Here is a 12,090-nt window from a genome sequence, read left to right as displayed (position 1 = left end):
TGTGGTGTATGCCACTTATTGAGTGTGCCTATTGAATTCTATGAATAAAATGACCCATAAAACATGTGTCGCACATGCCTTTTTCTATATTTCATTTTTGGTGACCTGACCTGACTTTGACCTTGACCTTTGCATTATATTGTATGCAACGAATATTGTCTTGGTAGCCTAAGAACACGTTGTGTGCAATCCGTCTCAGTCCAACCTTCGGCAACTACGGTGCAAGGCCGATACAGTAGAAACTTGCATTTTGTACCTTTGACCTGACCTTGACCTGACCTCTGACCTATTAAAGCAAAAAAGGTTCTTTAGATCCGCCTTGTTGAGAGCTTTCGATTGCCGTTTTCCCCGTCTTTCTACGACCATCGGTTCGGAAGTTAGACAGGGGGCAGAATCTGCCTCCCCCCCCCCCCCCCAGCAGGGCGCGTATGGCTGAATAGCCCAGCGGGACGCGGGCTAGGAGCGTTTTTTCTTTTGTCGACCCCTTTATTCAATCGTGACTGGCAAGGCGAATTGTAGGCACCTCACCATACTTACTACGTTTTCATGGCACAAGTTAAGCCGATTTTGCAAAATGGTTTTTCTCCATCATATCATTTAGACGTCATTTAAAATTAAAAAAACATGGGACTAGGTGCTAGCTAAAGCCAAATATACCTGCCCTCATTTTTTTGCATAATGTGAATATTATCCGAAAACAACGCACGTGAAATTTCGTCTATTTAGACGCGTCATGGAAAAGAAGTGATAGTCGATCATCGGGAATCAAAGAGCGCTGATATAGCGCCACAAAATGAGTCTGTTTGGCAAAACATCCGGTTTGCATAGAGCAGCCGTATTGAGCATATGATGCTTTTCATGTATCGGTTTTCGTTTTTCGTACTGTTAGTTAGCATTCATCGTGGTTTCACCAGTCCGTCGTTCTAAACGTTTTGCCACAGTAATTCCGATCGAGCAAAAAAAAAAAAAATTCGCACCAAGCGTAAGGTGAATATCTCGAATAATCCACAAGTTAGGTATGTGACACAGTCGTATGTAGATATAGAAGCAGATTAATAAAACTTATGTGGTGCAATATTGCAATAATGAATGCTACTTGACATCAATACCTAAGGAAGGCACAAGGTCGTCTCCTACCTACTGTGATGCGAGATAAATGCGCATGACCCATATCAACAACGATTGTGTCGCTTGGCCCGTTATTCGTGTGCCATTGATGCATCGCTGAGAACAATCTGATGTCATCAGCCGTCGACTCTAAGCTGTGGTTTACTTGCTGTTTTGATTTATATGGTCTATGTTATTGCATTGACGAAGCTTGCAGAGCATTGTTGTTCGATGAACGTCTTGGTTGTCTTCTGTTATAAGGAAATCGAAGTAGAAATACCAAAACCCAAGTAGAACGCATGTCAGCTATTTACAAAATATATGACATGTTTACACACCAATAAAACGTTCAAATCAACCCGGAAGCCATTGTGAAGAGCCGATTTATCGGTCGTTGAGAAAGCGATCATCCGCAATTAATCCAAACGTTGATCTGTTCTGATCACCTTATCATTCCAAGGGATTAAAACAAAGCTTCGAAGTAAATGGCATGACTTGATATTTGCCATCCAGGTTAAATGCCCCGCTTATGTCCTATTATGTCTTCAACGCTTCCTTTCTTGGTCAAAGTCACTTACCTATCCTACATTCTCAGTGTTTCTAGCATGGTTTCAAACGGGCATCAAAACCCCCAGGGCGAGGTGTTGGCACGGTGTTTAAAAACTTTCTAGTTGCATTGTTTGCCCGGGACATTGGTGACGTAACAAGAACCCTGAGCACCTGTGGTGATTTCATCTCTTCCCTCATTCGTTCCCAGTGGGTGTCGAGCTTTAATTCGCGGTGTGAGCTCCCGGATGTCGAATCAATCTCAGTCGGCAGTCCGATCAGCCCTAACTGCGCCGTCCCGATGGTCTCAGCCACCGGCCGGCGTCTCACGGCCCCGGCGGACCGCTTACCGAACATCGTGCTCCTCTCTAATGGAGTTCCGGCTTCGTCCCGCTGAGAGTGACCTCAACAGGCCGCACGCGAGCTGTGCCAGCGCCGAGCCGCAGCCCGGCGGTGGTACAGCCCCTCCCCGGAGCTGGAGCTGGCAGCCCGCAGCTCTGTCCGGAGCTGGAGCTGGCAGCCCGCAGCTCTGTCCGGATACGGAGCTGGCAGTCCGCAGCTCTGTCCGGCCGGGAGCTGGCAGCCCGCAGCTCTGTCCGGCCCGGAGCTGGCAGCCCGCAGCTCTGTCCGGACCCGGAGCTGGCAGCCCGCAGCTCTGTCCGGACCCGGAGCTGGCAGCCCGCAGCTCTCCGCGGACTCTTAGCTGGATAGTCTGAAAGCTGACGAGCTTGATAGTTCAGAGTTTCTTCACAGTCTCTGAGCTGGGCAACTATCACCTCCCACGTCACTAAGCGGTGGCAGCCGTGGCTCGTGCGAGACTCTGACCTGAGCAGCTCGCGGCTCAATAGTAGCCCTGAGCTGCAGCTCCCTGGCCTAGTCAAAGGCCTGCAACCTTTGACATGTCAAAGGTGGCTAGTCAAAGACCCGCGACCTTTCACTAGCCACATGTTCGTTATTATTATGCAACATTTAGTATCCGGGTGAATCCATTATCGGTCGCCGAAGGAAGGATTTTGTTGTCTGTAATCGGTAATGTCGCTGCATGTCCAATGAGCTTTGCTTATCAGCGGCCGTTGGGCGAACATGGTCAGCAATGGATCGACATCTGCTTTGGTGCAACGACAAAGGAAGAGGGAATAATAAGAGAGCCATTTATTGGTCTTCCAAATGACACCATCAGAACAATTTTCAATAAACAATCTACGTCTACCGACACCGCCGATACGAATATCATACAGACGTTGGTAATTGTAGACCAAATATCCCCACCGACAAAAATGACAATTTTTTCAAATAAAAGTACCATTTCTGGTACACGTGGCGTGTGCTACCCTTGGCATCGCGCAACATTCGAACCCTCAATTATCTACCCGATAGTGTTTACCCCGTGCCGATCGGATGCGTGGCTACAGAGATATTGCACCGGGACCGGGCCCGTGTCCTTCACTCAATATACCCTGCCCGTGTCCGGTGTCGCCCATATTTATAGTCATTTTCGTCCGATTTCGCACCCCGTTTTTAACATGAAAACTCTATGCCGCGAATTCGTCTTTTTTTTAATGCGCCAGGCGCTCACTAGCGACCCGAGCTCAGGCCCTTCAAAAGCATCCCGCGCATCCTTGGTCTATATGTAAGTTGTACAAATTTCACCGCGCTACGGGCAATGGTCTGGGCTGTAGCCTGGAGAAAGGGTCACCATATTGGGACCTCTGTCACAGACAGAAGCATTCACTCACCACAAATAGTTATACCTACAGTAGATTTAAAAAATAAAAATCCATCATACATCAAACGCTTACCTCATCGTTACCTTACGCTATGCTTGATGTATTGGGATGGTGCGAAGATATTATAAAGAAAACATGAACTTACTACCAGGAAGATCAACAGAGTACATGTTATTACGCGTAACGTATTTATCAGCAGGGGCATATTTATAACATGGCCATCAATTATCAAATGTTATGGTAGAAAGTTGCTGATGACCACGTATGACCCAAAGTAGATGACCTCAGAGTTATAGCTTGGGGTTACACGGGCGAAATTTTCCTATGCATCCAATAGTTTACCTAAAAAACATGTTTGAGTGTAGGTGTAGTGTAGGTGACTTTTGGTAAACTGGCCTCTGTGCTGGCCACTGACTTGACAAGACATGCATATGTGTCGGTAACTGCAGTGCCTTCTTGAGATAAAGGTAAAAGCAAAAAGCGGTACACAAAACAACCCCACAAGAAATATTGTAGGTTAAAATGCAGAATGTAGGTAAACATTCAATTTTGCATGAATGAGCCCTTTGGGTTTGGTATTTGGTAAGCTTGTCTTGCTCATCGGTTTCCCCAATTTTTCAAAGCACATTTCTTCGATTTATAGCTTCTTTATCATAGCCTCTTCTCCGACAGCTATGGAATTGGGGACAGTCCAAGCCAAATATAAAGGAGCGGCTCTGGAACGAACTACTGAATGCATTACAGTGTGTGTTTGCGGATTAGTTTTTATCATGAGAAGCAACAAGCCCATGCACTATGCAGTGGCCAAATAAAAGCGTCATCAGTTCAGTTCTACCGTTTTGATAGGTATCTCCTGACAAATTAGGCATCAAATGCCAAAATGAGCTCACAACACAGTTGTCGGCTGATATGATACTGTTGGTGATCCTTGAAAAAAAAACATACATTGGTTGACCATTGTAACGCATCTGCAGTTAGATCCAGCCATAATCAAATTCGACCCTTTAGATGCCTCTGAATGATCCCATCTTACCTGGAGTGACGGTAGTCGTGAGTTTATCTAGAGACTCTGAAGACTGCCCAACTGACTTGGAATGACGTGAAATCGTGAGTTAGTTCAGTATCTCTTATGGGTTTCAGACTCAGCTGAAGTGACATGGGATCGTGAGGTAGCTCATTCACTCGTTTACTGACTGAACCAACAGTTCTTTCTGTCGCGGGCTGGGTCAGTGTCTCTGACGGACCCCAGCCTCACCTGTAGTGACGCGTAGTCGTGGGCTGGCTCTGAGTTTTTGATGGATCCCAAACTTACCTGAGGTGACGTGGAGTCGCGGCTGGCTCGATGTTCCCCAGGGGCCGCGCGTCGGGTCCGTCCTTCTGTCTGCTCGGCCGACGCACGACTGACCTTCTGTTCGTCCCGGCTGGGGAGCGAGCGAGCCTTCACCGGCACCGGGCCGTCCGCAGGGCCGGTCTGTGGCCGTACCTGCCACCGCCGCGCCAGCAGCGCCGGGCACTGGAGACTGGTGGGCCAGGCTGAATGGAGTTAAAGCAGCCTGCTCTGTTTGCTGGATATGTATTTACTTGGTGCGTACAAATGATACAAAACAGCCCCTTATTTTGACTATCTGTTTCAAACTATAGGTCAAACCGTTGACCTGAGGTCAGATCTGAGGATATTATGTTACCGCAACAGTTGTAACCCCCCCTCTCTCTCTCTCTCTCTCTCTCTCTCTCTCTCTCTCTCTCTCTCTCTCTCTCTCTCTCTCTCTCTCTCTCTCTCTCTCTCTCTCTCTCTCTCTCTCTCTCTCTCTCTCTCTCTCTCTCTCTCTCTCTCTCTCTCTCGCTCTTACATAAACCTTCCGGTCGTCGTTACGTCCATAAATAAGTTAGAACTACTAAAAAAGTGTGTGCACTGCACGTTGTTACGAGGCGCAGCGACTAGTGCCCAATTTTAACCCTCACCCGGCACTTTTGCGTCCTCCGACGGCGCAAGTTGGGGGGGGGGGGGGGTACGATCGCGTTTGGCCCCTGATCGAGCTGGAGCTTGGCGGAAAAAAACGAATGTGTTGCCCCTGACGACAGGAAGCCGATGATGCCCAATTTTAAGGTCCTTGGTCATCGGTTGACCTTCCAAGTCAGGTCAATGACCCACAAATGGGAAAATCGGGACCTGTTAGAACGACGTAAGGTGTGGCTGCTAAGGGTTTTTTGGAAGTGCTGATCACGAATATTAGGTATGCTAGTTTTTTATCACAGATGATGTGTTTATGCATTTAGACCAGGTCGGGTCAGGTCAGGTCAGGTCGAACAGTAGGGATCCTGCCGGGTATTTGTAGTACGTGTGGACCGCCTCTGACAGCTTCGTAACATGTTACGAAGACACCATAGCTACTTCGTAAATGTTCAAATGGTTGCTAAATTCGAAGACCTTGACATGCACCCTTATGCATGGGACCAATGCATCAAATCACATGTTTGAACGCTTGAAAGCACGAAAAGACTGCAAACGCGCGGCTAATGAGAGCCGACATATGCCGATTCGCGATTCCGGCCAGACATGGTGTCGAAAAGTAGGTCTCAGGTCAAAGGTCATTTGGGTCAGGGTCATTAAATTGGGTAGGTGTAAAATTAATCAACGTGAGGGTACTGAAAGCTTCGTCGCGATCGGCCGCTTTTTACGCGAGTTATTTGCGAAAAACATCAGGGGGGATTGCATCAACTCCCCCCCCCCCCCCTGTACCAGCGAGGGTTAAGGTCTCAGGTCAAACGGTGACCTCCAAAGTCATAGCTTGCTCACTCCCTTCCTGTCATGTCTGAAAAACCTGCCATGTAGTATGTACCGGGGCGGTAGCAGCCGTGTGCAGCCCAGGCTTGGCCAGGTGGGCCGGCCGTAGTGGGGCGTGCTTTGAGCTGCTGAGTGCACATGGAGCGTGGTGTCACTGGTGTGGTGATAGTGGGGCGTGTGGTGGATGCGGTGAGATGAATGCAGTGATGTGATGATTGGTCTTGTCTTATGATGCTTGTTTGAGTACGCAATAAATTGTGATTCGAAAAAAATGCCTCTCCAAAATAAAACAAGAAATCCTTGCCACTGAAGGCGTCGTTAGGTCGCAATAGTTTTGGACCGTGCAGAGGTGCACACATGACGTGACAGGTCAGTGACTTGACTTGACCTGTAAATGCAGTTGTTGTCACAAGTTCTGGCTGGGTTCAAAGGTCAATATGCAAACTTTCATCTTTCTATCGCTAAAGCGATATTTAACACCAATTGTGAGGGGGGGGGGGATACCACCGGCACCGGCGCGGCGGTACACGTGGGAAGAACACATTTGGGATGCGCTTTTCCGCGTTTTTGCTCTTTGTGAGGATTTCAGTGTAACACAGGGCCCCTGGGCTGGCCTCGTGGAGCCCTGCTAGGCTGTTAGGCTCAGATGCGGAAATTGGCTTCAGAGTATGTATGTACCTACCTAGTACCTACACCGTCGAGACTCGAGAGGCTGCTTGTAGCGTATGATGCGCATTTCGATCGGCGGATATCAATTCGTAGATAGGCAACAAGTGTTATCTGTGTGTAGCAAGCCAAACCTTAGCGAAATGTTAAGAAACAGAAAGTAACACTGACATTTTATTGTGAACATGCATCGATACAGTCATTCACTCCAGAGCTGCCACCTAGCGTTTGTGAGAGAAAACACATCCAGCTGGATGAGTCTGAACGGCTTCAGAGGCAAAGCTTTCTCAAAGGCTGAGCTATTTTTTCGAACATTCGTCGTAAATGTTCTTGGTTTGGCCTAAGATGGATGCAAATGCTAGTATGTAACACATTTGTAAAGGAACGGTCACAAGCTTTCCATTCTACCGCAGTTTCAAGAGCGTTCGATAATAATGCTAATCGGTGGCAAATAATCGAAACCTGTCGTTAAAACATAGGATGTGGGTAATGATAGCTGGATGTGCTTAAAATGGTAGCTCTGTACATATGCAGCCGATCTCACACGCCCTTCACGGTTAAAGATGACGATACACGATACACTATAATACACATCACGCCATACACAGATCACCAAGCAAAAACTAATCCGAAACAGGTGAAAAGGAGGTGTAAGAACTTGAATATCACAACTGTCAGAATAAAAACGGACCGAACTTCAACACACACATGAGCTCACCTATCGCGGAAAAATCCACGTTCACATCCCAGCCTGCTTCTTACGAGTGGAAGTCGCGCACGAGGCATTCGTCAATAGATTATTCAGCTGCGCGAGAAGCTTAAAGAATAATCGCAGCAAAAGGAATGAATTTACTTCTTTGAAGATCAAAGGTGACATGAATATATGTCATAGAGATAATATTGGAACACCACATTTATCGATGTTTAAATTACACCGATATTCAATACCTGCCAGGGTAAGAACATCGGTACGGCTCAAAATATATTTCAGCTTGCTAAAAGATAGCAAAAGCAGTGATACTATCGGACTGGGTGCATATCAAGTATCTTGCGATTTAGGCATGTTTAACAACATCTTACGATGGCAACATGGCTTGGACGCGGCATCTGCCATGCAACATGACGGGCTGCTTAATCAAGCACAACACATACAAGCATACACTCTTCACGCAATGGCACACCTAGCTCTGCAAAAACGACAAATGTCCATAACTCTCAAAGTACACCAAAACAAAAACGGAGCACCACCGCGGCACATGGCACATAAATAACGACACATGGTAATGCTCAGGAACCCATAAACAGCTTTCCATCGCCCCATCGCGCGGCTGCAAAATAGCACAACACAAGGCAGCGTCACCAGCGCTGCCAAAGTCCACAAAATACCCTGATTAGCCGCACGTTGCTGCACAATGCACATAGATCCATTCTCCAGCGTCCATAGGCGCATTTAGTTCCGCCGGCAGCGCCACCTGCGGTAGCGACTCACACCTGTGTTTCGCCCCCGGGCCGCCAGGCGTCGCGCGGGCGCCGGCTGTGGTGGCGGGCGGGCCTGGTGGCCGGCTCCAGCGAGCCCGAGTGGTGGTGGTGTGGGCAGGAGGTGGGCACACGCTCCAGATACGGCGGCACGGGCCGCTTCTGGAAGCGCTGCAGACTGCGGCGCCACACCTGACACGGCTGGAGGCTGGCCATCCACAGACCGCCGATGATTCCCACAATCAGCGTCATGAAGATCTTCAGCATCAGAATCTCGACGTTGGGGTGCACGTCCAGCTGGGTGAGCCACTGCTCGCGCGACGTGTACTCGTACAGCAGTGCGGCCAGCACACACGTGGCCGGCACCGTGTAGATGACGCCGAAGATGCCGATACGCATGGTGAGCATCTCGAGCCGCTCGACGCTGCGCGAGCGGACCGCCTGGCCACGCTCTCTGAAGATGGCGCGGAAGCCGGCCAGCAGGAAGGATATGCCGGCCACCAGGTAGACGAACGCCGGGATCAGCACGAAGCCGAGCAGCGTCTGCAGGTCCTGGTTGCCCACATAGCAGCTGCCTGTAACACAGTGGGGAGAGAGAAGACCGCGTCAGTTTTCCACCAGTCAGCTGCCGCCAGGGACGGTTTGCAGTCATAGTCTGGACCCGGAGCGGCGGCTGTCGCCGGTTTATGACGCCCCAGCGCCACCAGTGTCGGAGCAGCAGCTCGGTGCATGTCGGTGCGCTCGGCAAATGTACACACACATCCCGAAGTGATTGATGGCAGGGAAGGGGACATGGTGCGCCTGTCACCGGCCGCGCCGGGAGGGCGTGTGGGTGCAGAGCGGCGCCGGCCGGCCGGCTGTGGGGTCTGGACAGCACTCTGTGGGGTCTGGACTGCACACTGTGAGGTCTGGACAGCACCCTGTGAGGTCTGGACAGGACCCTGTGGGGTCTGGACAGGACCCCGTGGGGTCTGGACAGCACCCTGTGAGGTCTGGGCAGGACCCTGTGAGGTCCCAGCAGGGCCCTGTGAGGTCTGAGTCAAACCGTATGGCGTGAGGGCGGATCTCTTCCCTGTGGGGTCTGACCAGGGTTTCTGTGGGTCTGAGTAGGACCTTGTAGGGGGCCGAACAGGATCTTAGGGAGTCCGAGCAGGACCCTATGGGGAGGGGAGGGGGCTGAGGACCCTGTGGAGGCTGATCAGGGCCCTGTGGGGCCGAGCACGACCCACTGGTGTCTTCTGTAGGACCTAAGTTGGTATCTGTGGTGTCTGAGCTGAATCCTGCAGTATCTGAGCCTCAAATTGTGCTAACTTCTAATTGCACCACGACGCTTGATTTACACTACGCTGTCCTCATCAGCTTCAGCATTTTACATAGTCAAGTATTAGGAAAAAAATGTTTGTGAATCATTGTGTAAAAGGGATTAACGCTAGGATTTCGCCAGATAACCAATGCCAATATATGCCGACAACTCTAAGCCCCGTGATAACATTTGCTCTAACATTTGCTTTTATTTAGCAAATCCTATTCGACATGTCCTTGATAGTCACATAATCCTATTTGTGGTATCATGCACCGCGCTGCCGTCAAGTCGCTCTCATTGACATGCTGATATGTTTGACATTTATCAGCGCCCCTGACGGATCGAGGCTGCCCGTAAAACACCGTTATATATTTAATTCGCAATGCACCCTTAAATAATAGTGCAGTACCCAGGGTTATCATTATGTGTTAGCTAAAATATGTTGTTCATGCCCATTACCGTACTTCACCTTATGCACCTTTAAATATAAATGTAATTAAAACAGCCTCATGCTAATAAATATGTTTTTCAAACCAAGAAAATAATACTTTTCATTACATTCATATTTATAATCATGAACCATAAACCGCAATTTCTTTTATTATGATGCACCTTTCAGTTAAGTTTATTTTTTAGTTGCCTTGTTCTCTGTCCCTGGCGATAGACAATACTGAACCGGGACCACCGTTCTCCGCCTCGCGCCCCGGTCTGCAGAGAGGAGACCATACAGCGGGACCAGGCGCCGCACCGTAGGCCGGCAGCCTGAAAAAGCGCTAGAAATTCCCCCAAACTGACTGTCCGCAATATGAACAAAATAGGTATCATTTAATCCTGAATTGATCGAAAAATACGATTCCGATGCTAGTTTTGCCCTAAGGTCAAAATTGAGGTCGTCAGTTGTCATCAAACACAAGACAATTTAGGCTCTCTATAGGCCACCACATTTACCGATTTTAATGATGAACTTTAGTGGTAATTTTTTAGTTGACCAATCGTCGTTTTGAACGAAATTTGCTGTCAGACTAGTTCAGGGCACTGTTGTTCACTGTGCCAACATCATTCTGACATATTGCATCGCTTTTCTGCAAGATAAGCTAGCTGTTTGCAAGCAGCTGCAAGACGTAATTTAAAATCATATCCAATTTTTTAATTAGACTTTTATAAAAACGTTATTTCGGGCGGCTAAAAATGAACATTTTATACTAGCCTCTGATTACTCATCTTTTGTTCCATATAGGTGCTTTGCTGCTTTTCCCTGCTACTTTTCGAGATATGCGCCAGTAAACCACATGATGTAGGGGCAATTGTCACCTCGCCGCTCTACTGAAGGCCCGGCGCTCTTTAAAACGCTGGAAGTTGTGAAAAACAAACGCTTATAATCTAAATAAAATATATGTCCCTGAGCTCAGAACTGATCAACGCACACAATGCTGTCAACATTTCTGGGCCAAACTAAAAAATTCAGTCATTATTAACCCCTAAACACAAGTCAGTGATAATCAACAACAACTTGCTCTTTAGGTAGACTTTTTGAGAAATGTTATTTCGAGCCGCTAAAAATGGCCATGCCATACAAACCACCAATCATCTTTCTGTCATGCCCTACTCGCAATTTTTGCTAATGCCTGCTACTCTTCGAGGTCACGTGACCTCACCATTAAAAGTGAATGGGGAAATAAGGAAACTGTTGTTTTTGCGCATGGAATGATTTCAAACTATCTCAAGCACACGGAATCGTGATTTCGTGCACTCCTTGCAAGATCCAATGCTTTACTTTTGCATTTTTGACCTTCCGTGACGTGATTTATGACGTCACACCGGTCATAGGAGTTTCTCGTCAATAACTCATGATCAAATTGAGCCAGCGACTCGGGAAAGTCACCAATGGACTCGGGAAGACCTCCCGAATCGAATGATATGCGATACGACCTCCTTCGATTAAGTTCGTGGCCTGATGGGCTCTGAACTGACCTTGACTCGAGGTCAATACCTTAAGTTGACCTCACCCGAACAAAAAGTATACCATTCGACGCACCTGAGCCAGGCGAACACGATGGTGCCAAAATCGCTGCTCTGCGGCCATTTTTTGCGAAATTATTTGCCAAAAACAAAACTCTACCTTGGGCTTTTTGACTTCACCTCAGAGGTTACCGGTTGACCTTGGGCCTTAAAATCGGGTATCAATCGTTCCGCCTTGAAACGGCGCACACGCTTGTTTTTTCCGCGAGGCTCTAGCTCCATTAGGGGCGAAACGGCAAAAAGGGGTCGTACCAACCCTCCCCCCTCGGCCGGCCGAGGGGGTGGGGGGTCCGACAATAGGTCCGGCGAGGGTTAAGCAGCCCCACTTCGTTTTTAGCATGTTTGCTTGTCACTGAGATCAACAACTCAATCACAAATAATTTCTAGCACTTTTCCGGACCCCCGGCCCAGTGTGCGCCGGTCCCGGTCCGCCCAGTGACCCGTTATGGGGTCCGGGACCG

At 48.6% G+C, this 12,090-nt stretch overlaps 2 protein-coding genes across 2 annotated transcripts in view; both read right to left on the bottom strand.

Moving 5' to 3' along the window:
- Nucleotides 1-4,870, bottom strand: part of LOC122380717 — a 73,192-nt gene extending 68,322 nt beyond the window's left edge. The window contains exon 1 of the mRNA XM_043364121.1: nt 4,693-4,870. The gene's annotated coding sequence lies outside the window, so the exon portion shown is untranslated. The remainder of the gene's footprint in view (nt 1-4,692) is intronic.
- Nucleotides 4,871-6,992: 2,122 nt separating this feature from the next.
- The window catches only part of LOC122380714 (frizzled-4-like), a 43,742-nt gene continuing 38,644 nt past the window's right edge, over nt 6,993-12,090 (bottom strand). The window contains exon 3 of the mRNA XM_043364119.1: nt 6,993-8,882. Within this exon, the coding sequence (XP_043220054.1) occupies nt 8,317-8,882 (566 nt within the window). The 3' untranslated portion in view covers nt 6,993-8,316. The remainder of the gene's footprint in view (nt 8,883-12,090) is intronic.

This window comes from Amphibalanus amphitrite, unplaced genomic scaffold (assembly GCF_019059575.1).
Source record: "Amphibalanus amphitrite isolate SeventyFive unplaced genomic scaffold, NRLGWU_Aamphi_draft 000105F_arrow, whole genome shotgun sequence".
NCBI classification, from domain to species: domain Eukaryota; kingdom Metazoa; phylum Arthropoda; class Thecostraca; order Balanomorpha; family Balanidae; genus Amphibalanus; species Amphibalanus amphitrite.
This window is presented reverse-complemented; position numbering and strand designations above follow the sequence as displayed.